At 41.1% G+C, this 26,744-nt stretch overlaps 1 protein-coding gene across 4 annotated transcripts in view; it reads right to left on the reverse strand.

The window, feature by feature from the left end:
• Nucleotides 1-1,963: 1,963 nt before the first annotated feature.
• Nucleotides 1,964-26,744, reverse strand: part of nrg1 (neuregulin 1) — a 52,655-nt gene continuing 27,874 nt past the window's right edge. Inside the window, exons 4-8 of one of the 4 annotated variants that reach the window (XM_047373519.1) lie at nucleotides 25,972-26,039; nucleotides 20,279-20,381; nucleotides 16,598-16,754; nucleotides 16,396-16,511; nucleotides 1,964-4,031 (exon numbers count right to left, since the gene is read on the reverse strand). In XM_047373519.1, the coding sequence (XP_047229475.1) occupies nucleotides 3,419-4,031; nucleotides 16,396-16,511; nucleotides 16,598-16,754; nucleotides 20,279-20,381; nucleotides 25,972-26,039 (1,057 nt within the window). In that variant the 3' untranslated portion in view covers nucleotides 1,964-3,418. Of the gene's footprint in view, nucleotides 4,032-16,395; nucleotides 16,512-16,597; nucleotides 16,755-20,278; nucleotides 20,382-25,211; nucleotides 25,271-25,971; nucleotides 26,040-26,744 lie in introns of all 4 variants that reach the window. The other 3 variants (XM_047373521.1, XM_047373520.1, XM_047373523.1) reach the window with 3 other exon arrangements.

Raw genomic sequence — 26,744 nt, forward strand, 5'->3', positions numbered from 1 at the left:
ATTACTCCAAGGACCTATCAGTATTATTATATCTACACAAAAGAAGTTTACATTGCATGCTTCAGTGTTGGGACATACAGAGCCTGGCTAAAGTATTAACACAAGAGTTTGCAGATCAACTGATGCAAGACTTAGGATCTATGGGCAGCAACTCTGTACAACCACTTGTCTTGGATACTAATGAAAGTGACTGGGATGTCAGAAGCTGTTCGGAGGCCTGGAACTTAGAATGCAGTGGAAGTGAGATACAGCCGTGTGCAACAGAAAAGAAGTCCATGTTAACCATCTCATAAAACATACTGCTTTCTCTCTTTTTGTGATCAACTGTCTCTATAAACTACAACCTGCGGCTTCAGAGCCTCATGTGGCTCTTTAGGCCCTACATAATTGGCTCTTAGAGCAGAAATCATAAGTACCTCAAAAATGTTTTAAAAAATAAATGTAAAAACATGTTTTTCTGTGTTTTTATGCTGTATCTGGATAGAATTTCCACAACATAATGGCACTTATGACACAAGGAATGGTTCTTTTTAGTCCTTGTGTTCTGTCATGAGGCTGCAAACAACACATTCCTTCTATATTTTCAATAAATATGGAAGGTTTCATTCTACAAAAGAGTTTCATTGTCTTCTCATTATTTATTTGTTCTAAAACCTAAATTAAAGTTTAATTTTTAGTTCTTTAATTTAACTATTTAATTAATTACTAAGTAACTAATTAATTTAATTTAACAAAAACTATTTTTTTTTACACATATAGACAAATTTTATTTATTAAGAATAAGGGCAAAATGGCTTTTTGGTGAGAATAGAAATATAATAGGAGGCTCTAGAGGTTTCCTCTACAAGACACAGAAACTCACTTACTTGAAATGGTACTGTACCTGATTCCATCTCAGTTTAGGATTGGTATTAATGCTCACCGAGCATATGTGGAATATCTAGGGTCAAGTTTGCCAAGTCTTTCATGATTTACTGATGAACAGGCACAGAACTCATTGGTTAAATTTGATGGTGGGATGCTGTGTCCGGAAAGGTCAAAGATGTTGGGGGATATTTTGGTCCCATTTTTCATTTAGTCAAAAATAACTTTTTAGTCCACATGGAAAACAATATATGTGACGAAAAACTCCACACATCCAGCTGAACACACCATTCCCACAGTGCAACATAATGGTGGCAGCATCATGCTGTGGGGATGTGTGGTGAGAGCTGATACAAGGCCATCCAGGAAGAAAATCTGTTAGGGGCTGCAGAAGACCTGAGACTGGAATGTAGGTTCAGCAACCTAAACATACAGCCAGAACTAAAATGGAAACGTTCAGATCGAAACATCATCTAAGTCCCCACATGATCCCTTGACTGGGCCATTCTAACACACATACATTAGAACGAGTGTTAGACTTGTAGTTATTAACTACAGTGAAGGGTTGACTTGCTGAATACATATGTCAAATTATTTGTAAAAAAATTAAACCATGTATTGTTTTCCTTCAACTTGAGACTTATGTGCCTCTATGATGGTCCATTATGTAAAATCTCAATAAAATACATAAGGGTTTGTGGTTAGAACGTGACAAATGTGTCAAGCTGTGTAAATACTTGTATGAACACTTGTGAATAATAGTAAGAACTAAATGTAAAACAGAAATATAGGAGCACATCGATGCACAAAACCCAGAACATGTTTAAATTCACTGAGAGCAATTATTTTTATTGAGTATCTACAGAGCTGAAAAGTCTGAGATCTACAGTGTAAAACTAAACAAAGTGGCAATAAACTGTCATTGTTTTTATGAGTTTCTTATTTTTTTGTTCTAGAAATATTAAACATTACTTTTTTAACGTTAAGGAGTTATGGTTGTTTAGAGAAACTGGAGGATTTTTCTTCTAAAAATTCTGTTCATTCTTTGGTGACAAGTGAGCGTTCAGTAAATGATCTAATCACAGAATGGACAGTTAAACCAGTTTGGATTTTTCTTTATTAATTCTTTTTTAAATTACATTTACAATAACACCACACACATAAGTCACAAACTAAAGCATTTCAAAACAGAAGTGCAAACAAGTCTTTTGAAGGTTGTGAGCTGTTGAATATAAAAGTCAAAGATATCAGCTTTAAGCAGTTAACCATTATGTGTATTTAAAGCATTATCTGCCTAAGTCTGTACAACATGTATGCCTTTTTTTAAAGAAACAATACTCCATTTATTCTGGATTTTCATCATTGTCTTTTGGGGCACTACCCTGACTGAGTTTTTCTATAGTTTGTGAAACAAAGTGAACGGCCTCCTTAGAAATGAATGAAACATAACTTTTTGAGAAGATATTTTTGTTAGAAGATGTAGGATCACGTTTCACTCAAATCAGCAAAAAGTTAGTGTTTTTGACCACTTTTGTTTTCATTCTAGCAGCCATTTTAAATTCAGTGATTTGCTAGAGGTCAGCAAAAAAGCAGAGAAGCATCTCCGTCTTTCTTTTCATATTTTTGGAGTAATTATTTAGTATTTACTCATGTGATATTTCACAGGACAGCATTTAAAATCAGCTTGGCAAGGAGTTAAGAGTGTAGCTGCAGACTTTGGCATTCTGTTATGTAGCCCTTCTGGAAAATCCCCAGACTGCAAATCATGTGTGAAAGAGCTTTACAGAGCTACAGTAGTGCTGTCTCTAACAACATCAGCATATTCACTTTAATACAGAATAAAACCCAATATAGAACTGAAAGAAATCTACATGGTTATGTTAAGTATAGAGGTGACAGCATTAGTAAGTCCTACAATGCAGATTTTAGTGATTGCACATTTATCTCACAGTTAATATTTATTCAGTGACAGGTTACTTGGACAGATAGTGACCAATATGACTAATATGATCACTAACATTTTCTCTATCTCTAAACGAATGCAGGTAATGAGCCATTTTAAAATGTATTACTAAGTATGAGTCCAGGCATGGTAGTTCAGTGAAGCATTCCTTTAAACCATTTCAGTGGACCAATAAGACAAGGGCATCAAAGGAGTGACCTGTCAAAGGAAATACCTGGAAATCAAACCGCTACATGCTGAACATTTTATCAAAGCATGCGTCTGTAGCCAACAAAATGTTGGGACGGTGATCCATAGATCAGTAGTCAATGCTACTCCATTCCAGCCACACTAAACAGAAAGGCACCGTAGATTTTCTTCTGCTCTTACATATACTGGGAACCTTTGCTACATACTAGGATATGGCACTTTACCTGCAGCTCAAGAACATGTTTGTACAGTTGTTTCTTCTTTTATAAAACTCTATTTACTACATCACTAAAATAGGTTTCTTTTTCCCTTTTTTCAAAATCTTTACACAGCGGTTGGCTTGTTGAAATTACATTTTAAGTGAATATTTCTCAGTAGAATTTGAAGGTATTTCTGTTTACTTTACACAGCAATGGGATTGGAAGGTTTAACCTGCAGGACATGGTTTGGTGATGCTGGGTTAGTCCTGCTGCTCTCCATATCCCAAAGGGCTGTCATACTGTCTGCAGTGAGGAAGGGTGCGTCTCCTGCCTGAGGCTCATCTGTTTCACTGAATAGCATGCTGTCACTGGACTCCACGGAACGCAGCATATGGCCTGCAGCTCTTTTGCTGCTGCAGGTACTGGTACTGTTGGTTAGATTCATTCGTTTCTCAGGTAATTCTGAAAAACTGTGGCAGGCAGCGGTGATGTCGCAGTCCCCTGTGACTCTGTTGGTAACATTCTTTGCAAGAAGGGCTGGGCTAGGTGGTAAGCTGTGTGCAACATGGCCGTGGTTGTAGTGGGAGAAGCTCCTCTTCTGATCGGACAGTATTGAGGACATGTGTTGCAGACTCTTCTTTGAAAGCAGCAACGGGCACTCCTCCTCAACGGAGGGACTTAAAGCCACTGAGGGGACAGAAACGGCCAGGCTGGACAGTGGAGCTGACACCTCTGATGGAGGAGAGACGGGAGGACTTAGAGCTGTCTTTGAGTCTGGCGACAGTTGAGACAGGCTTTTCATGGGAGACGCAAATCTGCAGAAACACCAGACATAGACCAGAAATATTATAAATACAACTGAGTTCACATGATAGGATTGAACTTTAATATGAAAGTAACAACACACAAACATTTACAATTCCAAAAGTGAGTCTTTATTGCAAAATCAAACTAAAACAAAACAAATACACAAATTGTCTGATAATCAGATCTGTAAAAAATTAGATGGAGGATTTTTGATGCAAGACAGACAGCTATACAAATATGCATCATTAATTCTCTTTAAAATAAACACATAACTGAACTGAAAATTTTCTTTTCTATGTTTGTCACAAGTAAATGTTTCAGATGATCAAACACATTTAAATATTAGACAAAGAGCTACATGTCCCTATGTGAAAGAATGATATCCCCCTAAAGCTAATGAATGGCTAGGCCACCCTTTTAGCAACAACAGCAATCAAGCGTTACGATAAGAGGTCGTCACTGAGATCTTGGGGCAGTTTTGATCGGTCAGCCACTCCTGAGAAGGTTTACCACTGTTCCATGTGTTCTCCCATTTGTTGGTAATGGCTCTTACTGTGGTCCCGCAGCTTTAGAAGTGGCTGTAAAACCTTTCCCAGACTGATAGATCGAAATTACTTCCTTTCTCAATTGTTCCTAAATTTCCATGGATTGCACCTTCATTTAAACAAACATTTTGTATATATAGGAGATACTGTGACTCGATTTTGAGACTCTTAGTCGAGTCACAAATAAGATGCAAAAATAAAAGGCGGAGGGGCGGAGCCAGGGGGTGGGCAGGAGTGGCTATGGCCACTATAAGCCAATCTTCAACCAGCCCTGCATCCACCCCAGGCAAGTTTTTCCCATGGGGATGTAAATCACCAACAGAGCACACCTCGGGAACAAGCAGTTCCCTCCAAAATAAATGGCAGCATCAGTAAAACTCTCAAATGGAATTTCAACCACTAACACAAATATAATAGAAAAAGCAATTTTGTTTTACGTTCACAAGATCAGTAAAGGCAGCAACTACAGAAGGACTTTGTGGAGCACGGTGCAATTTCTCATTTTCACCTGTTGCAGAAGAGGTCAGACTCTGAGATAGGTTAAATGGCGAATGAGGTTTATTTACTGTGTTTGAAATGTTTCCTATCTTAATTTAAGATAAAACAAATAAAAATGAGAAAACGTTCCCTTACGTGTTATTTGCTTGGATCATTTGCATGGGTCCGCACTAATGGTGGCAGCTAAACGATAAGGTACTGGAATGGAATGTCACTGAAATGCCTGCTTATAATGTTAAGATACACTATTTGTCTTGATGGACCCACCGTTGCCAGCAGTAGCAACTTTTAACTATTCTGTAAACATCTTCCACGAGGTTTAGGATTAAAATCTAATTCGCCCTAAAGATGTTCTAGAAGGTTGAGGTCAGGACTGTCAAGTTTCTCTACACCAAACTTTATACACCTGTAGACATGGAGGTGATTGGAACACCAGAATTCACTGATCTGGTGGAATGACCCAATACCTTTGGGCAACATAGTGTATGTTTTTCTTGTCAGGTAAGAGGAAGACGAAGATTACATTTTTATTAGTAGTGCACCCAGCAGTAATGAGAAAGGTGGTCAGGAGAGAGATGCAAGTTGAGACAGAATCAGACAGTGAAGGAGAAGTGTCGTGGCGCGACATTTTGGACTTTCTTGTGGTTTGTGTTTTGACTTTAGTTTGGTTTTGTAGTCATGGCTGTTTATTTCCTTCTTCTGCCTCCTAGTGTTTGTTGTTTTCTCTCCCCTCGCTCCTAGTTCCTTTTGTGGTTGCTTTCCTATTTCTTATTATGGTTTTCTTCTTATTATTATTATAATAGTTCTTTGTCTCCCTGGATTCTCTTGTTTAGTTTCTCATTTAGTATCTCTGTGTTTTATTGTTAGGTACTTGTTCTCTTTTCGAGTTTAGTTCCTTGGTTTAGTCACTATAGTTCCAGCCTCCCTTATAGGTTAGCTTTAGTTATTGTATACTTTTGGTTTGCACATATTCTAGTTCTCACGTTCTCTGTTTCCTTTCTAGTTACTTCAGTCACTGTTGGTTTAGGTTTTGTTTATTTTACAGGTCAAGGTTTTCTTCATGGGTTCTTTGTTAATTATTAGGTTGTGGTGTTCTTTTGTTCCCTCTAGTTTCTCAGTTTACTTTAGTTAATGATTTCTCTAGGTTCTTATGTTTCTTTGGTTATTTATCTATGTCCATAGCTTCATTTAGATCTGTTCCCTGATTCTTGTTTATTCAGTCCTTTACTTAAAGTTTTGTTTTGTAGTCATGTTCCCTCCTGGATTTATGTTATAGTTTAGCTCTCGGGTTCCCCTTTGTTTCATAGCCTGGTCATCTTTGCTATTATTCTTACTCCCTCAGTTCCCTGTAGCCTGGTTCACATCTGTTGTCCATTCTCATCTGATAACCTGCCTCAGTGTCTCATTGATTCATACCTCACTCCCCTCTGTTTATTAGCTCTGTGGTTTTCATTGTGCTTCGCTGGTTCCTTCCGTTCACAACCTCTGATTAAGTTCAGTTTTTGCTACGTTCCTGCAGTGAGTACTCAAGTAAGTTTTGGATTTGTGTCATGCTTGTACCTGCAGTGATTTTGCTACGTTTTTCCTACGCTTGGAAAACCTTGAATAAAGATTAAGACTTTTTCAACATGCTGCTGCCAAGCTCTTGTCTGCGCTTTGGTCAACCTAAACCTCAGAAGGCGACAAGAAGAACCACAAGTTGTTCTCCAGAGAAGTAAATATACAGGTGAAGTCCACCACCTGCCTTATAAAATTGGCCAAAGTATTTCTGAGATTCTGCATCAGCGGAAATTAAGATATTTCTATTAATATGCGGCATACTGACATATTTTACTTTTTTTCATTTTAAGAATGTGGCTGCATTGTTTGACTCATAAATGAAATTAGTAATCAATAATCCTATTTGCATTTTAATTTTCTTCTTCAAGACTGCTAATTCCTTCACTAAATTAAAATGAAAAAGAAAAATACTTTTGAGATTTATTTTTCAAAATGTACCCCAGCAAATAGATACCAAAATTCAATTTGAAATGTAAAATTTGAAAATGAAAAAGCATTTCCAGAAATGCTTTTTCATTTTAAGAATGTGGCTGCATTGTTTGCCACATAAATAAAATTAGTTATCAATAATCCTATTTGCATTTGCATTTTCTTCTTCACAACTGCACATTTTATGCCATAATCAAAAAGAAAACAAAGCAGACATTGCTTTTTCGTTTTTGTGGTCTGCCCGCAAAGTACTGCTCAGAACTCGAAAACGAAAAAGCATTCCGAGCTGCGGGCGCAGAAGAGTGACGTCAGCAGCCGCTCTTCCTCAGCTCCCTGCTGACCGAGCTACCCATCTTGTTCGGTAGGGGGCGCTGTGCACGTCTGCATTGCATTACATTGCAAACGTGCCGAGAAATTGATTGAATTGCAGCAGGGCCGAACTCAATTTGTGGCAGTGGCAGGAAGAACTGGTAGTTCCGGTGGCATCCTTATGGCCTGGGACATCCAGCGTGTTTTTAAGCATTTATTTATAATTTTCTGTGAGTGACGATTCAGAATAGCCGCTCATGCTCTATAATAAACCGGCTGTTTGTGCAATAAATCTTCGTCATCCTTTCAATACGTCACACAAACACATAGTGCTATTTATTTTCCATGTCAAGTAAATACAATCACCTTATGGGTCTAAAGCTGTTTATTGAATAATAATCAATAATGAAATCATTATTTAAAGGTAACAGGCTATAACAACAATGACATCCCATTTGCCGATAATCAGCATCAGCTTCCACAAAAACAGCGGCAACCGCATTGGCAAGTTTTTACGGCCGGTCTGGCACCTTCTGGCATCCTCGCGGAATCCCGTGCCACCCTGCGGCAGGCTGTGGCAGTTCCGGTGGCAGGCTGTGGCAGTTCCGCCACCGGAACTGCCAGTTCTACCTGCCACTGCCACAAATTGAGCTCGGTCCTGCTGCAGTTCAATCAATTTCTCGGCACGTTTGCAATGTAATGCAATGCAGACGTGCACAGCGCCCCCTACCGAACAAGATGGGTAGCTCGGTCAGCAGGGAGCTGAGGAAGAGCGGCTGCTGACGTCACTCTTCTGCGCCCGCAGCTCGGAATGCTTTTTCGTTTTTGAGTTCTGAGCAGTACTTTGCGGGCAGACCACAAAAACGAAAAAGCAATGTCTGCTTTGTTTTCTTTTTGATTATGGCATAAAATGTGCAGTCATGAAGAAGAAAATTAAAATGCAAATAGGATGATTGATTACTAATTTTATTTATGGGTCAAACAATGCAGCCACATTCTTAAAATGAAAAAGCATTTCTGGAAATGCTTTTTCATTTTCATATTTTACATTTCAAATTGAATTTTGGTATCTATTTGCTGGGGTACATTTGGAAAAATAAATCTCAAATGTCTTTTTCTTTTTCATTTTAATTAAGTGAAAGAATGAGCAGTCTTGAAGAAGAAAATTAAAATGCAAATAGGATTATTGATTACTAATTTCATTTATGAGTCAAACAATGCAGCCACATTCTTAAAATGAAAAAGCATTTCTGAAAATGCTTTTTCATTTGAAATATGGTAACGATTTGCTTCCATACAGATGTGCTTGAGGAGAGCAGAGGAGGAAACAGCTGGCAGACGGGACAGAATCACGACACATTTATTCCTCCAGAATATTCAGAATAAGGGATAAACAGCTGTTAACTTAGTCATTACAAAGGCAAAACAGTAGAAATTCAACAATGAAAGGTTTTAATCTGTTTCTATTATTTTTCTTACAGCAGAAATACCAATCTAAATTTCTAAAAGGGTAATTATTACATTTGATCAATTTCAAAATAATATAAATCAATATTTAGCAGATTTTTATTTTATATGATGTGGTGAATTAAATGTTAAATGATTAAAAGATAACTGTTAATAAATATTGGAAGATTAAAAAATAATTATTCAATGTTAATGCGGTGTTTTCAACCTAAGGACAAACAGTTTGAAGGGAAGGTCTACGCCAGGGTATTGGAGAGGAGAGTCCGACCGATAGTCGAACCTCGGCTTCAGGAGGAACAGTGTGGTTTTCGTCCCGGCCGTGGAACACTGGACCAGCTCTATACCCTCTACAGGGTTCTCAAGGGTTCATGGGAGTTTGCCCAACCGGTCCACATGTGTTTTGTGGACCTGGAGAAGGCATTTGACTGTGTCCCTCGTGATGCCCTGTAGGGGGTGCTCCAGGAGTATGGAATCGGGGGTCCCTGTACGAGCGGAGCAGGAGTTTGGTCTGCATTGCCGGCACTAAGTCGGACCTGTTCCCGGTGCATTTTGGACTTCGGCAGGGCTGCCCTTTGTCACCGGTCCTGTTCATAACTTTTATGGACAGGATTTCTAGACGCAGCCAAGGGCCGGAGGGGGTCTGGTTTGGGGACCAGTGGATTTCGTCTCTTCTTTTTGCGGATGACGTGGTCCTGCTGGCCCCCTCTAGCCAAGACCTTACAGCATGCGCTGTGGCGGTTCGCAGCCGAGTGTGAAGCGGCTGGGATGAAGATCAGCTCCTCCAAGTCCGAGGCCATGGTACTCGACCGAAAAAGGGTGGCTTGTCCTCTTCAGGTTGGAGGGGAGTTCCTGCCTCAAGAGGAGGAGTTTAAGTATTTCGGGGTCTTGTTCACGAGTGAGGGAAGAATGGAGCGGGAGATCGACAGATGGATCAGTGCGGCTGCCGCAGTAATGGGGGCACTGTGCCGGTCCGTTGTGGTGAAGAGAGAGCTGAGCCGAAAAGCGAAGCTCCGATTTATCGGTCGGTCTACGTTCCTACCCTCACCTATGGCCATGAACTTTGGGTCATGACTGAAAGAACGAGATCCCGGATACAAGCGGCTGAAATGAGCTACCTCCGTAGGGTGGCCGGGCACTCCCTTAGAGATAGGGTGAGGAGCTCGGCCATCCGGGAGGGGCTCGGAGTAGAGCCGCTGCTCCTCCACATCGAGAGGAGCCAGTTGAGGTGGCTCGGTCATCTATACCGGATGCCTCCTGGACGCCTTCCTCGTGAGGTGTTCCAGGCACGTCCTACCGGAAGGAGGCCCATGGTACGGCCCAGGACACGCTGGAGGGACTATGTCTCTCGGCTGGCCTGGGAACGCCTTGGGCTCCCCCTGGAGGAGCTGGAGGATGTGTCTGGGGAGAGGGACGTCTGGGCGTCTCTGCTGAGTCGGCTGCCCCCGCAACCCGGTCCCGGATAAGTGGAAGACGACGAGTACGAGCACGAGTTTGAAGGTTTGGATTTGATGCAGAGTTAGAGGTGACCTGGATGTCTATCGATATAGATATAGATATATATGTAGATATATCTATACATATAGATATAGAGAGATATATATATGCCGAGCAACTGGTCGAGAGGACGCACCGTGTCACAGCCGCTCTGCGCCACACTGACAGGTGTTTTCCCCTTTGTCGTCACCTTGTCCGGTTTAATGGCCTTATATAACACCCTCTTTTCCTTTTGATTTTCCAAAGTTACAAGGCAAATTAGCTTTTTCTTCTTGTCTGATGACATAATGACGCTCACAGTACACCCGACTCTTTGGGAGCTATATCAGATTTATTTTAGTACTTTAAGAATGCTTTTGAACCAGTTTTAGTCACTGTTTAGAATCCATGTTCTGTTGTTACATGTAATCCTATTAGCATCAAGAAGTTCACCCAAACTCCCATCCTTAGATGAAAGGAAATGGGCCAGGATGTTGAAGAACAACCCAGACTCCATCAAGCTTTAAGCATGCTGTGAACTGAAAACTAGTGGAAATGTCACCATTAGTGAACAAGGTCTTAGATCGCCACGGACTTAGAGGTTTCCGGTCAAAGAATAAGCCCCTGCTTTAAGCCCGACTGAAATTCGCCACATTTTCAAGTCAAATACCTTCTGGAGAAAGGTTTGATGGTCAGAAGAGACAAAGATCGAACTATGACAAAAAGTGTGTTTGAGGGTCAAGGTAAGGCTCGCATACCTAAGAACATAGCACTAACTGCCAAGCGTGGTGGTGATAGCATTATGCTGTGGGCCTTTTTTGCTACCAGAGACACTGTTGCATTGCTCAAGGTGGATGGAATAATGAAGACAGAGGGCATCAAACTGGCTTTGTAATGGATGTGAGCTCCCTTTTAATGATCTAGAATTGTCAGGTATTGCGATATTTAAAAAAATGTCCATGAGATGAAACTAAACAGTTTAAATGAACTCTGCCAAGAGCAGTGCTCAAATTCTCAGGCAGAATTATGCAAAAACTTTCTATATGGGTATAAGAATCATGTGGTTGAAATGTAGTTAACTAAGTGGCATCAAATTTTGCATCGATTGACTGTGATTGTTGTACAATAATTCTCCCCTGAAAAAACTGTTTAAATAAAATATTAAGAGCTTAAAATGAATAAGATGTTCACACCATGATGAGTGAATGTAAACCTCTGACCAGATCTCAATGTTAGGACCAATCACAATAATAATTGTCCTGTCCACCTTTAGCATTAAAATTAATAAAATGTTTTTGAAATGTTGACATATTGCACTTTAGGGCCATTAAAGTTCAATTTATTTGCATGTTGGAGAATTGCAGTGATATAGTTCAGTAATATAATTCCATACCTATTAACTGATGGAGAAATAATAAAGAAGGAGTCCACACCTGTCCTCAGAACAGCTGCTCTAGACACTAGTAACTGAAATCTACAGAAAGAGCTGGGATATCAAAATACTTCATTAAAATTAGATAAGAAAATTAATAAATGAAACACATATAGCTGAGATATGTGTAACTTTCAAAAGTTTTTCAAATGGCTAAATTAACAAAGTTTACTATCAGATGCAGATATAAGTCCTTATTTCTGGTTGGTTCAAACTGTTAAGTCAAATATTTTCTTTCTCCCAGAGTGTTGTCATTGTCCTGTTCTTCATATTTCTCTTTATTAGTCAAATTTAAGATTCATTTATCAGTTACCTGGAACTTTAAGGCAACTCTTGTTGGCGTTTGGTGTCTCGGCACTTTGCTGAATTAGAACTTAAATCAGTGGTGCCACTTGTGGCATTCAGACGACCCCGGACACCCTGTGTGGCACGTTGGCTATTCTCCGCCAATGACATCACAGAGTAAGACTCAGTATCAGACAGAACATTGTTGCTCCAGTCCTCACTCCAGCTGCAGAGACAGGGAGGGAGTTATTTACATGGAGACCACACACTGAAACTTCTTTTTCCCACGGTCTGCTTAAACCATATCATATAGAAGGTTTTTAGACAGAAGCCGATCTACTAAAACATCTAAAATATGTTTGTTTGTTTTATTTTGGTCATTATTCCCATTGTACATGAGAATTAAAACAGGGAGTCAGAAAACAAGAACAGATTCTCAGCTCAGAAAAACATCAAGGGGGAGACTAATAGATGTATGGAGCTCAATGCATTAAAAACCTCAAAACTATTTGATTAAATTGTTCTTCAACTGCTAAAAGAGCAGGGATACAAAGCTCCAATCCTATTTATGTTATTAGCTAGTTAATGATTACTAAATCAGTGCTATAACATAATCTAACCATTGGTTACTTTTTTTGTGTCCTCTCAGAAATGAAAAACTGTGACTGAAAGGTGGCTTCATATGACTTTACAGTTTTTTGTTAACTTTACATGTTAGAAGAAGCATTTTAGATCTTATTCATCACTGAGGATACACCTAACTTCATGTACTCCTTTGATCGGCTCAACTCCTTCTCACTCTTCTTGTTTATTGAACATTCCAGAGAGCCAAAATGATCAGACTCTGAATAAAATAAACTATCCATAAGAGAAGATAAAAACCCTGCAAGGACAAGCGGGAATAGATGATGGATGGATGGATGGAAATAATAAATAATCAATGTAATCTTTGACAATATTCAATAATAACTAGTGGCAAGGTAATTTCATATTAAGTTCATATTTACTAATCATTAACTACTGTGTAATATATTTTATTTTGTTTGAGGAGACAGATCTAAGCTTGTAGGTGCAGCAAATGAATACGAAATTACTGCAAAGTCCAAAGGTAGCATGAAAGCAGAATATGTATATACCCAACATCATGTACAGCACAAAAAAGTTCTGGCTCATGAAAAACCACTAAATTCTAAACTATTTTAGAATTGTGAACTGTAATAATGAGTAAAAACAAAAATATTCTGTATGAACCAAACTTTAAGCTACAACTAAGCCCAAAATTATTCAACTGCTGGCAGGTTTAGGTTTAAAGTAATCATAATTCCACCAACAGGTTTCTTCTGACTGGAAGTAATATTAATGGAGTGGCTGAGCAAGAATCCTGACAGGCACCTGATGGGAAATCTGTGATGGGAACTAAAGATGAGGGTGATGGCACGGTCACTTTCCTTTTTTTTTTTTTAAGGTCACTTTCCAACCTCAAAGACGTCAAGTTCATCCCCAAAGATAAATAGTCAAAATTACAAGTTAAAAAATCCACCTCTTCCTGGTTTAGAAGAGCTTACTCTAATGCCGACCGCTTTACATTTAAATCCAACTTGCTCCAGGGTAGTTTGTTTTTCAGTGTGAATGGCCATAGCCTGGAGATGCCAACAGAACTACATCATCCACAAAAAGCAAAGATGAGACCCTGTTCAGAGAGGTTTTTCTTTTCCCAACATCCTACTGTGAGCTTTTAACAGGGAGTTGGAGAAGTGTTATCCCTTGACAGTTGGAACACACTAACCAATCCCCCTTGTCAAAGAGTAGCACCACCACTACTGCCTTCCACTCCACCTGAATTGTCCCAGTCCCCTATGCATCATTGGAGTCACTCATGACAGCGCACAAAGTCCAGAGCCTTCAGCACCTCAAATCAAATCGTGTCCAGCCCTGGTGCCTAGGTAGTTTTTTGACTACCTGGAGGTATGAATAATGTTGGGCTTAACTGGTTGTGTACAATGTGTCATTGTGTGACAATTTCTTTTTCCCACAAAGACTGCTTATCTAAATTAAATATTTTTTAAGCAGAGATCATAAGAAAACCATAAAAAAGGAGTTCTAGTCCATAGCAAATCTTAAAATATAAAATATTAAACTGCATCATTATTTCTGTACCTTAAGTTAAGCAAAAATGCATAATCAGGTAGTTAAATAATAAGACCACCCACTTATCCAGCAGCTGATAGAAGGACCTTTAGCAGAGATAGTTTTCAGTGATTTTCTGAATGGCTTTGTCAATCTCAGTATGAAGGAATTTAAGTTCCTCTTCTTTACAACTTTGCCCTGATTCATTGAGGTTTGAAGGATTTTTTTCTGGTAAAGCTCTCCTACCACAGCCTTTCACTCAGGTTGAGGTCTAGACTTTGACTGGGCCATTACAATGTTATTTTCTTTCTTTTTTAGCCATTCTGTTGCAAATTTAGCTGCTTGGGATCATTGTTCTATGGATGACAAGCTTCAGCTGACTTGAAAAGCAATTCTCCTCTTTAAACTCTGGGACCAAAATAAACCTACAGTTATATAAAGGAGTGCTGGAGTTTTAAATTATTGTTCTTATATATCTTATATTATTATAACCTCCACCAAGGAGGTTATGGTTTTGTCTGCATTGGTTTGTCTCTTTGGGAAATATCAAAAAAAATTATAAACAGATTCTGATGACATTTTAAGACAAGGTGCATATTAGGACAAGGAAAAGATTATTAGATTTTGGTCGTGATGTGGAGCACCATCTAGATCCAGGATTTGTTTTAAGGATTCTTTATCCTTGCGGTATCTTGGAATTCCCACATGGTTTGTGACCCTGTCAGCTGTTAACGTGCAGTGGCCTTGGGGGAGGTCTGCGCTCGCTTAGTGCTTTTTTAGTTGTCATTATCATTATATCATTATTATTATTATTATGGTTGTTGATTTATTTATCCATTTATTCTGAATTTAGAAAATCCCTCATAAATATGAGTGGAGGAGTATAATCTGTATATTATATGGGCTTCATCACAGGAACATCAAGGGAGGCTGACATGCTGACACATAAGAAAACACAAAAAGAAAACCCCTCCAATGGCCCTTACTTGTGGGCATCTCAAGCTTCCATGCTCTACAGGGGGATTGACAGCTTGGGGATTATATGCAGAAATTTAGCTTTTTCCAGGGCATCACTGTTCTGCACAGACATGTCAAAAGTTTCTCCAGGAATGTGACAGAACATCTCTTCCAGTTTAAGCTCTCAGTCCTGACTGCCGTGAGAAGATTCTTGTCTTCTTGATGTTGCTGTTGATTAGGATGTTCATGTGGTCTTGATGTTAGCTCCGTGCCCCTTTTCCAGGGAAGACACGCAAGTGCTGCGTTTACATCCTCTCTCCAGGTACGTCCCACTGGGAGGAGTTGGAAAACTTTCACAAGACACTTTATGAACCATTCTCTTGGATTCGTGGTTACCTTGCCTCTCCTGAGCTTCCAGATGTATGTATTTTAATAGCATTCCAAAATGTAAGACGTCTTTTGCTAAATCTGCCTTCTCTGTTGTTGCCATGAGTCAGTGGAATACATTATAACATGTACAAGTTTCTCAATGTTTGCACATTTGACAAAGAAATTGCTTTTATCAAAGCAGGTCTGCACTCATTAGTGATAAATGTGTGTAAATGAAAGTATAGTTGGTTCATTTGGAAAGTATGTGAGTGCGAAAGTGTATGTGTGTATGAACAAATGGGTATGTTTATTGTATAGGTGCAAGCGTGTGATAGAGAAATTATAAATCCCTGGAAATCTTTAATAACTGGGGTAACTGAGGGGCGAGGTCTGTTACGATTGTGTTGTATGATTAACATCAACCTGTCAAGAGACTACAGGTGGAAATTAGCATCTTTTGCTATAACCTGGCACCATGCATATTCCCTATTTTAGGTCAATGTATTGTTGTGCACTGTCCCTGTACAAATAAAAAAACAATCAATCAATCAATAAGAGTTTTGTGGATGTATCTTGCTTTTTGCTCTTCTGCTGCTATTTTATGTATGTTAAAACACATGATAGGGTATTGTTGTCAACACAGAACAGTCCCGAAAGAGACCCAGCAACGCCAAATATCTTCTGTCCCTGTGCTGGGAACACCAATTTCAGAAAGAAGGTTCCAGGCTGACTGTCAAAGGCTATGTGTTGGCTTTGAAGACATCACTTTTCTTTGATTATGTATTTTATGGTGATTAATTATTCTTTTCACTGAAGTAAACCCCAACTTGTTCTAGCAAACACAGCCTTCATTTAATTAGTGAGACATAAATTCCTATAAACTAATTAAACCAATAAGAGCACCTCATTAGATGTTCTTACCTTTGGCTGGAGATGTTGGTGAGTGTAGTGGGCTGATTAACAGTTGCATATTTGCTCGTGGGAAAGGTTGTTTCTGTCTCCTCAGTTGCAAGCTGCCTCACGGAACCATTACATGGCTATAAAAAGGTAAAACCAGGATGAGAAGCAGCTTGATTCTACAGATTTAAGTTTTAAAACTTTTAATGTAAAACTGGCAGCTTACATTGACAATCTTCAAATCCTGAAGAGGCACACTAGAAATCTGACGTCCTGTAGCAGAGCTTTCCGTACTGGAGCCAGTACCAGTATTTGTATTGTTCTTTCTCTTCTTCTTCTTCTGGCTCTGCCTCAGGCGGTCACGTAGTTTCTTTCTTTGCTTGCTGTTTGTGAAATAACAAAGGACAATTTGAAACAACCCAAATCACACTGACACAATATTTCCAAGGTGTTTTTTTTCAAATAATCATAAGTAGTCAAGAGGCGCAACTGCACATATTTATTGATTCACATTTTTAACTGAGCAGCATTATCAAGCTCTAAATAGTATGATGAAGTGGTGCTGAAAACTGAATTTAAGCTGTTGTTTTGAGGAGGATTTATAAACACACTGATGCCAGTAATAAAAAAACTTGACAACATTTAGTAAAAGATTTTACATTTTGGTCAGTTAAATTTAGTAAGAAAGTATAGCTGGAAGTCACGCCTTCCGGTTGTTCTAACGACAGCTGGCTTGTGTTTCCTTCTTTCGGTGCATATAGTATACAGGTCTTCATTGTGATGCTGAAGTGAGAAGATGCTACATCAGATTCTCTGGATACTACTCTGGATTTTACAACATTTTAGTGAGTGGCATCTAATTTGAAGAATGCAATTCTTCAAATTAGACTTTGTTGATGGGTAATTTAGATAATAAAAACACTCTACTGGTAAAGTTATTAGAACCTTATTTGAAATTTCTGAATTTCTGCTTAGCAAAGAAAGATGATCTGTCACAGGTCAGGTTTTTATGCATTAGAAGACTACAGCACAAGGTACGGTTGAGTGTGTTTTCTGTGTTTCGTACTTTGTTTTCATAGTTGTTAGAGCTGGTTATTATACATATACAGGGGTTGGACAATGAAACTGAAACACCTGTCATTTTAGTGTGGGAGGTTTCATGGCTGAATTGGACCAGCCTGGTAGCCAGTCTTCATTGATTGTACATTGCACCAGTAAGAACAGAGTGTGAAGGTTCAATTAGCAGGGTAAGAGCACAGTTTTGCTCAAAATATTGAAATGCACACAACATTATGGGTGACATACCAGAGTTCAAAAGAGGACAAATTGTTGGTGCACGTCTTGCTGGCGCATCTGTGACCAAGACAGCAAGTCTTTGTGATGTATCAAGAGCCATGGTATCCAGGGTAACGTCAGCATACCACCAAGAATGACGAACCACATCCAACAGGATTAACTGTGGACGCAAGAGGAAGCTGTCTGAAAGGGATGTTCGGGTGCTAACCCGGATTGTATCCAAAAAACATAAAACCACGGCTGCCCAAATCACGGCAGAATTAAATGTGCACCTCAACTCTCCTGTTTCTACCAGAACTGTCCGTCGGGAGCTCCACAGGGTCAATATACACGGCCAGGCTGCTATAGCCAAACCTTTGGTCACTCATGCCAATGCCAAACGTCGGTTTCAATGGTGCAAGGAGCACAAATCTTGGGCTGTGGACAATGTGAAAGATGTATTGTTCTCTGATGAGTCCACCTTTACTGTTTTCCCTACATCCGGGAGAGTTACGGTGTGGAGAAGCCCCAAAGAAGCGTACCACCCAGACTGTTGCATGCCCAGAGTGAAGCATGGGGGTGGATCAGTGATGGTTTGGGCTGCCATATCATGGCATTCCCTTGGCCCAATACTTGTGCTAAATGGGCGCGTCACTGTCAAGGATACTACTGAACCATTCTTGAGGATCATGTGCATCCAATGGTTCAAACATTGTATCCTGAAGGCGGTGCCGTGTATCAGGATGACAATGCACCAATACACACAGCAAGACTGGTGAAAGATTGGTTTGATGAACATGAAAGTGAAGTTGAACATCTCCCATGGCCTGCACAGTCACCAGATCTAAATATTATTGAGCCACTTTGGGGTGTTTTGGAGGAGCGAGTCAGGAAACGTTTTCCTCCACCAGTACCACGTAGTGACCTGGCCACTATCCTGCAAGAAGAATGGCTTAAAATCCCTCTGACCACTGTGCAGGACTTGTATATGTCATTCCCAAGACGAATTGATGCTGTATTGGCCGCAAAAGGAGGCCCTACACCATACTAATAAATGATTGTGGTCTATAACCAGGTGTTTCAGTTTCATTGTCCAACCCCTGTATATAGGATCATCTGTGTATAAAAATCCAGTGGTCAATGGGTGTCTTCAAAATTGTCAGACAGTTATTATTCATTTTAATCAGAAAGAAAGTCAGGAGCCATTAGTTCAACAATCCACCGAGCCGACATAAACAGGCACTGCATGTGGGGTCATTTCACAACCTTGTTTATACTAGAGTTTGCGCAAAGCACTCGCCAAAAAGGAAGCTGAAAGTAAAAGTCTGAAAGCACATTCATTTGAATGTAGTCGCAGAGGTAATAATTATTGCAAAATGTTACATAGATTTAAAAAATGTCTAAAATGTAACAGTTATAAAGTCAATCTTTATGGTTAAAGTTGTACTAGGAATGCTCTTCCTCTGCTATCAATCATTAAATACAGGAAAATATTATCTGTAGTGACATCCACTTTTGAAACAAAGAACTGCAGTGAATGCTGAGCACTTCAAGCAGACATTCTTTAAATCCAAATTCTCTAAAGTATCTGGCGCACAAAGGTATACCTGAGCCTTGAAGTTATTATATGGTTGTTGCTTCGATTCTGTTGTAGCTGTGTACATGTGTGGTTTACATGCAGCATCACTCATGATGACATGTCTTAAAGCTCTGTGACAGTCTTGCTTAGATAGTGATCAAATTGCTTCAGTGTTAAATTCATAAGAGGGCGATGGTGGAGCATTTTTATTTCAATGGCATGCCACTGAAACGAAAGGTATGTAATGTAATTGTGTGAAGAGTGTTTAAGTGTCTTTGTGATGACACTGAGCTCTGTAAATGTTATTATTTAATGTTTTTTACTTCTCATATTGAGCCTGTTAAATTGCGCATTTAAGTTTATAATGAGTTTTGAAGTCAAAATAACTCCAGGAAAACCTTTTTGGTTCATTAGGAAAAATTGCCCCAGTTTTCCCTGGAGCAATGCCTTTTAAAAGACATACAAATTCATTGTATATATGTGTTCATTTATATGTTCTTGTACTTGATGTCTTCAGTTTTGCTCTAATATGAAGTAAACAATTAGAAAAAAAAGAAAATGGTATAAGTGTAGGTGTAGCCAAAACTATGACTATTAAATATTTATTATTTATTTACTTTGATCAGCACAAGACAAAACATTTAACAGTATTACGGTTTTAAAATGACACCTCAACCACCTCAAAGCTCCCTCAGTTCATACAGTTTGGACATAATTCTGCTTCTAGTCTAAAAACAATGTAATCAGTAATACAAAACAATGTAATAACTAAACATGTTTGAGGAAACGGGAAGGTTCTAAATTCTGAGCTTGATGGAATGTCTCACCGTCCAGTGCTCTTAAGTTAAGAACCAGAACAGTTTCGTTTTGGTTCTAGTTGTTGGCTGCTATGATAAATAAGAAATGATCTTCAGGTTTATGTTTGAGACTAATCTGCAATCTGTGATGAGACACTGAGATTTGCCTGGATAGAGAGTTTTGGGGATTTGGGTGCAGTATTTCAAAACCTTTATGATTCAATTAAAAAGAAAAAACTGGTAAAAAAAAAATTACTTTGTTTTGCAGTAGGCTATCACACACATGATTCCAACAACTAGGAGTGCTATGCAAATCCCTGTTATTGTTAAAATGCGCTTTTGATACAACTCCTCAGCTTCTGAAAGAGAAGAGAAAACTCCTTTATAATATCACAATAGCACAGCATTAAAACCAAACAGAAAGAAATCAGTCTGTATGATGCTTTTATATAAACAACCATGCATATAATTAACATTCATATGCATAATACAGTCAGAGAAAAGTTAGATGAAAGATTCTCCCAATAGTTATAGATGTTGATTAAGTCAAACTGACCATTTACATTACTTTGCCCTGCTGTTTGCAACTCTACATAAAATATTATAAGAACAGGGCAATGAGATTAAATAAAAATGAACAGATGTATTAGGTTAAACAGGTATGTTGGAGCACGGAAACATTCAAATAAAACTAGATTTAAAAACACAATCCCTCTAATCTCCACAGAAACATGTGCATTAACAGATCACTAATAAAACAAGCTGATACTATGGCAACACACACATACAGATAATTACCAGAAGGTAATGTGCAATAAATCTAATTTATCATTAAATTTCAATTCAGGCTCCAAACAAATACAAAACCAATGTAACCATCATTCATTCATTTTCTACCGCTTATTCCATAGTGAGTCATATTCTGTTTTGCGAGGATGTCCTTTTTATTAGATTACAGTTTAGATGTTTTTGTTGAATGGCACTAAATTGCTGATTTATTTGTAAATACATTTTTATATATTATTCTTCATCTTAATAAATACTAAAAGTCAGTTATTTTAAGGCAAGATTCATCAAGAAGGTATCGGGGAAAATGTCATGTTTCACAACTGCTAAATGTGCAATAAATGCATTGTTTTTCTTTACACTTAAAGAATAATCATATTAAATAATCATGATTTAACACAATATTCATGATTATAATTGTTTTCATGATCGAGCAGCCCAGAGGTAATGCTACTCTGTTCTTTCATAACTTTATTCTAGCTGACACCTAAAACCTGACAAAACATGAGGCCGTGTTGGCCGGAGTGAGGTGGACCTTTGTGATGGAAAAAAAGAAAAATGTATGAAGAAAAATGATTAAATCCCGTTTGATGAAAAATACCCCTCCTTGAACCGTCACCTTAACGTGGTGGAGGGGTTTGAGTGCTCAAATGATCCTAGAGGCTATGTTGTCTGGGGCCTAAATGCCCCTGGTAGGGTCTCCCATGGCAAACAGGCTCTAGGTGATGAGTCAGACAAAGAATGGTTCAAGAACCCCTCATGAAGAACAAAATATCGAGGCACGTGACGTCGCCCGGTAGGGCGGAGCCGGGGTCCCACCCTGGAGCCAGGCCTGGGGTCGGGACTCATCGGAGAGCGCCTGGTGGCCGGGTTGCTCCTCGCAGGACCCGGCCAGGCCAAGCCCGAACGAGAGACGCAAGGCCATCCCCCAGTGGGCCCACCACCTGCAGGGGAAACCGTGAGGGACCGGTGCAAAGAGGATTGGGTGGCGGACGAAGGTGGAGACCTCAGCGGCCCGATCCCCGGATGCTTAGGCTGGCTCTAGGGACGTGGAATGTCACCTCGCTGGGGGGGAAGGAGCCTGAGCTTGTGCGGGAGGTCGAGAGATATCGACTAGAAATAGTCGGGCTCGCCTCCACGCACAGCGTGGGCTCTGGAACCCATCTCCTTGAGAGGGGTTGGACTCTCTTCTACTCTGGAGTGGCCCACGGGGAGAGGCGGCGGGCTGGTGTGGGTTTGCTTGTTGCCCCCCAGCTCAGCCGTCTCGTGTTGGGGTTTACCCCAGTGGATGAGAGGGTCGTATCCCTGCGCCTTCGGGTTGGGGAGAGGTCTCTGACTATCATTTCAGCCTACGGGCCGAGTGGTAGTGCAGAGTACCCGGCCTTCTTGGCGTCCCTGTCGGGGGTGCTGGATAGTGCCCCTCCCGGGGACTCCATTATTCTGCTGGGGGACTTCAACGCCCACGTGGGGAACGACAGTGACACCTGGAGAGGCGTGATTGGGAGGAATGGCCTCCCCGATCTGAATCCGAGTGGTGTTTTGTTATTGGACTTCTGTGCTAGTCACAGATTGTCCATAATGAACACCATGTTCAAACATAAGGGTGTCCATCAGTGCACTTGGCACCAGGACACCCTAGGCAGGAGGTCGATGATCGACTTTGTTGTCGTATCATCAGACCTTCGGCTGTATGTTTTGGACACTCGGGTGAAGAGAGGGGCTGAGCTGTCCACTGATCATCACCTGGTGGTGAGTTGGATCTGCTGGAGGAGGAGAAAGCCAGACAGACTTGGCAGGCCCAAGCGCATAGCGAGGGTCTGCTGGGAACGCCTGGCGGAGCCCTCGGCCAGGGATGTATTCAACTCCCACCTCCGGGAGAGCTTCGACCAGATCCCGGGGGATGTTGGAGACATAGAGTCCAAGTGGACCATGTTCTCCGCATCTATTGTCGATGCTGTTGCCCATAGCTGCGGCCGTAAGGTCTGCGGTGCCTGTCGTGGCAGCAATCCCAGAACCCGGTGGTGGACACCGGCAGTAAGGGATGCTGTTAAGCTGAAAAAGGAGTCCTATCGGCTGTGGTTGGCTTGTGGGACTCCTGAGGCGGCTGATGGGTACCGTGAGGCCAAGCGTGCTGCGGCCCGGGCTGTGGCAGAGGCAAAAACTCGGGCCTGGGAAGAGTTCGGTGAGGCCATGGAGAAGGACTACCGGTTGGCCTCGAAGCGATTCTGGCAAACCGTCCGGCGCCTCAGGAGGGGGAAGCAGTGCTTGGCCAACACTGTTTATAGTGGGGGCGGGAGACTGCTGACCTCGACTGAGGACATTATCGGGCGGTGGAAGGAGTACTTCGAGGATCTCCTCAATCCTGCCATCACGCATTCCGTGGTGGAAACAGAGGCTGGAGACTCGGGGTTGGACTCTTTCATCACCCAGGCTGAAGTCACTGAGGTGGTTAAAAAGCTCCGCGGTGGCAGGGCTTCGGGGGTGGATGAGATCCGCCCTGAGTACCTCAAGTCTCTGGATGTTGTAGGGCTGTCATGGTTGACACGCCTCTTCAACATTGCGTGGCGGTCAGGGACAGTGCCTCTGGACTGGCAGACTGGTGTGGTGGTCCCCCTTTATAAGAAGGGGGACCGGAGGGTGTGTTCCAACTACAGGGGGATCACACTCCTCAGCCTCCCTGGTAAGGCCTACGCCAGGGTATTGGAGAGGAGAGTCCGACCGATAGTCGAACCTCGGCTTCAGGAGGAACAGTGTGGTTTTCGTCCCGGCCGTGGAACACTGGACCAGCTCTATACCCTCTACAGGGTGCTCGAGGGTTCATGGGAGTTTGCCCAACCGGTCCACATGTGTTTTGTGGACCTGGAGAAGGCATTCGACTGTGTCCCTCGTGATGCCCTGTGGGGGGTGCTCCAGGAGTATGGAATCGGGGGCCCTTTATTAGGGGCCATCCGGTCCCTGTACGAGCGGAGCAGGAGTTTGGTCCACATTGCCAGCACTAAGTCGGACCTGTTTCCAGTGCATGTTGGACTCCGGCAGGGCTGCCCTTTGTCACCGGTCCTGTTCATAACTTTTATGGACAGGATTTCTAGACGCAGCCAAGGGCCGGAGGGGGTCTGGTTTGGGGACCAGTGGATTTCGTCTCTTCTTTTTGCGGATGACGTGGTCCTGCTGGCCCCCTCTAGCCAAGACCTACAGCATGTGCTGTGGCGGTTCGCAGCCGAGTGTGAAGCGGCTGGGATGAGGATCAGCTCCTCCAAGTCCGAGGCCATGGTACTCGACCGGAAAAGGGTGGCTTGTCCTCTTCAGGTTGGAGGGGAGTTCCTGCCTCAAGTGGAGGAGTTTAAGTATCTCGGGGTCTTGTTCACGAGTAAGGGAAGAATGGAGCGGGAGATCGACAGACGGATCGGTGCGGCTGCCACAGTAATGGGGGTGCTGTACCGGTCCATTGTGGTGAAGAGAGAGCTGAGCCGAAAAGCAAAGCTCTCAATTTACTGGTCGGTCTACGTTCCTACCCTCACCTATGGCCATGAACTTTGGGTCATGACCGAAAGAACGAGATCACGGATACAAGCGGCTGAAATGAGCGTCCTCCGTAGGGTGGCCGGGCACTCCCTTAGAGATAGGGTGAGGAGCTCGGCCATCCGGGAGGAGCTCGGAGTAGAGCCGCTGCTCCTCCACATCGAGAGGAGCCAGTTTAGGTGGCTCGGGCATCTATACCGGATGCCTCCTGGACGCCTTCCTCGGGAGGTGTTCCAGGCACGTCCTACCGGAAGGAGGCCTAGGGTACGGCCCAGGACACGCTGGAGGGACTATGTCTCTCGGCTGGCCTGGGAACGCCTTGGGCTCCCCCTGGAGGAACTGGAGGAGGTGTCTGGAGAGAGGGACGTCTGGGCGTCTCTGCTGAGTCTGCTGCCCCCGTGACCCGGTCCTGGACAAGCGGAAGACGACGAACGAACGAACGAACGATGAAAAATAGTTTTCAGCTTGAATTTCAGAACAAGACAGGAGTTATACTACCTACTTTAAAAATAAAATTAAAAATAAACATCTTAGCAATAGAAAAATGTATTGAGATATCTGAAATTGTTAAATTGTATTTTAAAATGTTAAAATTAGATATAGATTACAAATATCCATAATCCAAGGCTTCCTAGTCATAAAGATGCATCTCACCATTTCCTGCCAGGTCCAAAAACAAATAAACATTAGAATATGTGATACAATAAAATATAGGCCTAACAAGCAGCACTCATTAGTGAAGCCCTTTTCTATAATGCTAAATCATAAAGACAATTGCGAGCATGCAAAAAGATGTGACAATACTGACATGAAGTGAAAACATGAGTGACTGTTAATGATGCATGCTTTCATCGTGAAAGGGTATAGAAGAATAGGAGACATACTGTAAAAGCTGGCCATTACATAGTTTTGGCAGCGATCACCAGTAAATTCACTTGGACACCTAAGTATGAAAGACAAGAAACAAACAAGAAGCGAGTATGTTAGCTACAAAAGATCTGTGTAAAACCCACAGCAGTCATCACTGGTGTTAGGAGGACTGGCCAACACGACCAAACAGTCAAACTATCATTTTTTATGTCTGAGAATCTGAGTTTTGTCATTTTTCTCAGACTTTCATGTCTGTTTTAGTTTTGTCTTCTGTCATGCAGCAATTACATGACAAATGGTTTGGGTTTGCAACAAGTCTGTTAAATTTGTCTCTTTGCAACAGACTGAACTTTGCATGTACTTGCATGGCCACTGAGTCCAGACTTTCACTAATAGAATCCTATACATTAGGAGTCACAGGGGAAGGATGTTAGTCTGAATGGAGACAACATTAAGCTGTAAATGTATGTCTGACTCTTGAAAAACACCACAGCCCTTTCACATGATGGGTTACAACATGGATGACACGATGAGATGTGAAGTACATGCAAAATTCAGTGCAGTGCTCTGCAAAGGATAGTGGGCAGAACTCTTAAGATGCTTTTCTACTTGACTGCATCAGATTTAACAAAAAAAAGACCATGTTGTCTCATATGATTTTTATCACAGGTTACCAGGGAAACATGGATTTCTCTATCATGTCTTTGAGAAAACATGACAGGGGTGAAACACCAGTAATGGCATGTGGGACTGAATACAGCTGTGTTCACATACGTTTTGGGTCTGAGACTTTCTTAAGCACAGCCTGTTCACATCGGTGCCCAGTGAATCCAGCCAAGCACCTGGGTGATATATAGAAGGAAAAGGAGAAAAACAACACCTAGGTGTTACACAAACACACACTTATTGACACCACACTGAACACCAACAAAAAACATAGAGATCCAGGAGAATCATTTTATCACCAAACAAAAATGCAATTATTCTATAACTGTGTTACAGTGGGTAACATTCACTGATAGCTGTTTGGAAATCTGGGAATTGTACTTTAATGGTCATAACAGATCCCTTTAGAAGTATTACTTTACCATCAAGCATGTGAAATTAATCAGATATTTTGTTATAAAATAATGACTTTTTACCTTGTAGGCTGCAGTGTATATCGGTTAGGAGATATTGGAATGTTGTCCGTGCACTGTTCAGTAAAAAAGCATTAGCAACGAAATTTGTGTCTTACTGATAACGTACGTATATTTAAAGGTAGCCGTGTTAGCCACTGTTAGAAAAAAAGCATTTGCAATATTCATTTGTTTATATTACCATACGGATTAAGTTAAAAGTTAAACATTCCTCACATGTAATATCTTTCTGTGTAAATCATATTACAACGTGGGACACCCATGGCTTAACATCCGGTGCGACCTGTACAAGTACAAAATTGGTTTTCTTTCTAAAATTAGAGCATGCGGCCTTTAATCAGGTGCGCTCTGTAGTCCGGAATTTACGGTACTTCTCTAATGAAACGCAATTAAAAACTATTTTATATT

Source organism: Girardinichthys multiradiatus, chromosome 8 (assembly GCF_021462225.1).
Source record: "Girardinichthys multiradiatus isolate DD_20200921_A chromosome 8, DD_fGirMul_XY1, whole genome shotgun sequence".
Taxonomy (NCBI): Eukaryota; Metazoa; Chordata; class Actinopteri; order Cyprinodontiformes; family Goodeidae; genus Girardinichthys; species Girardinichthys multiradiatus.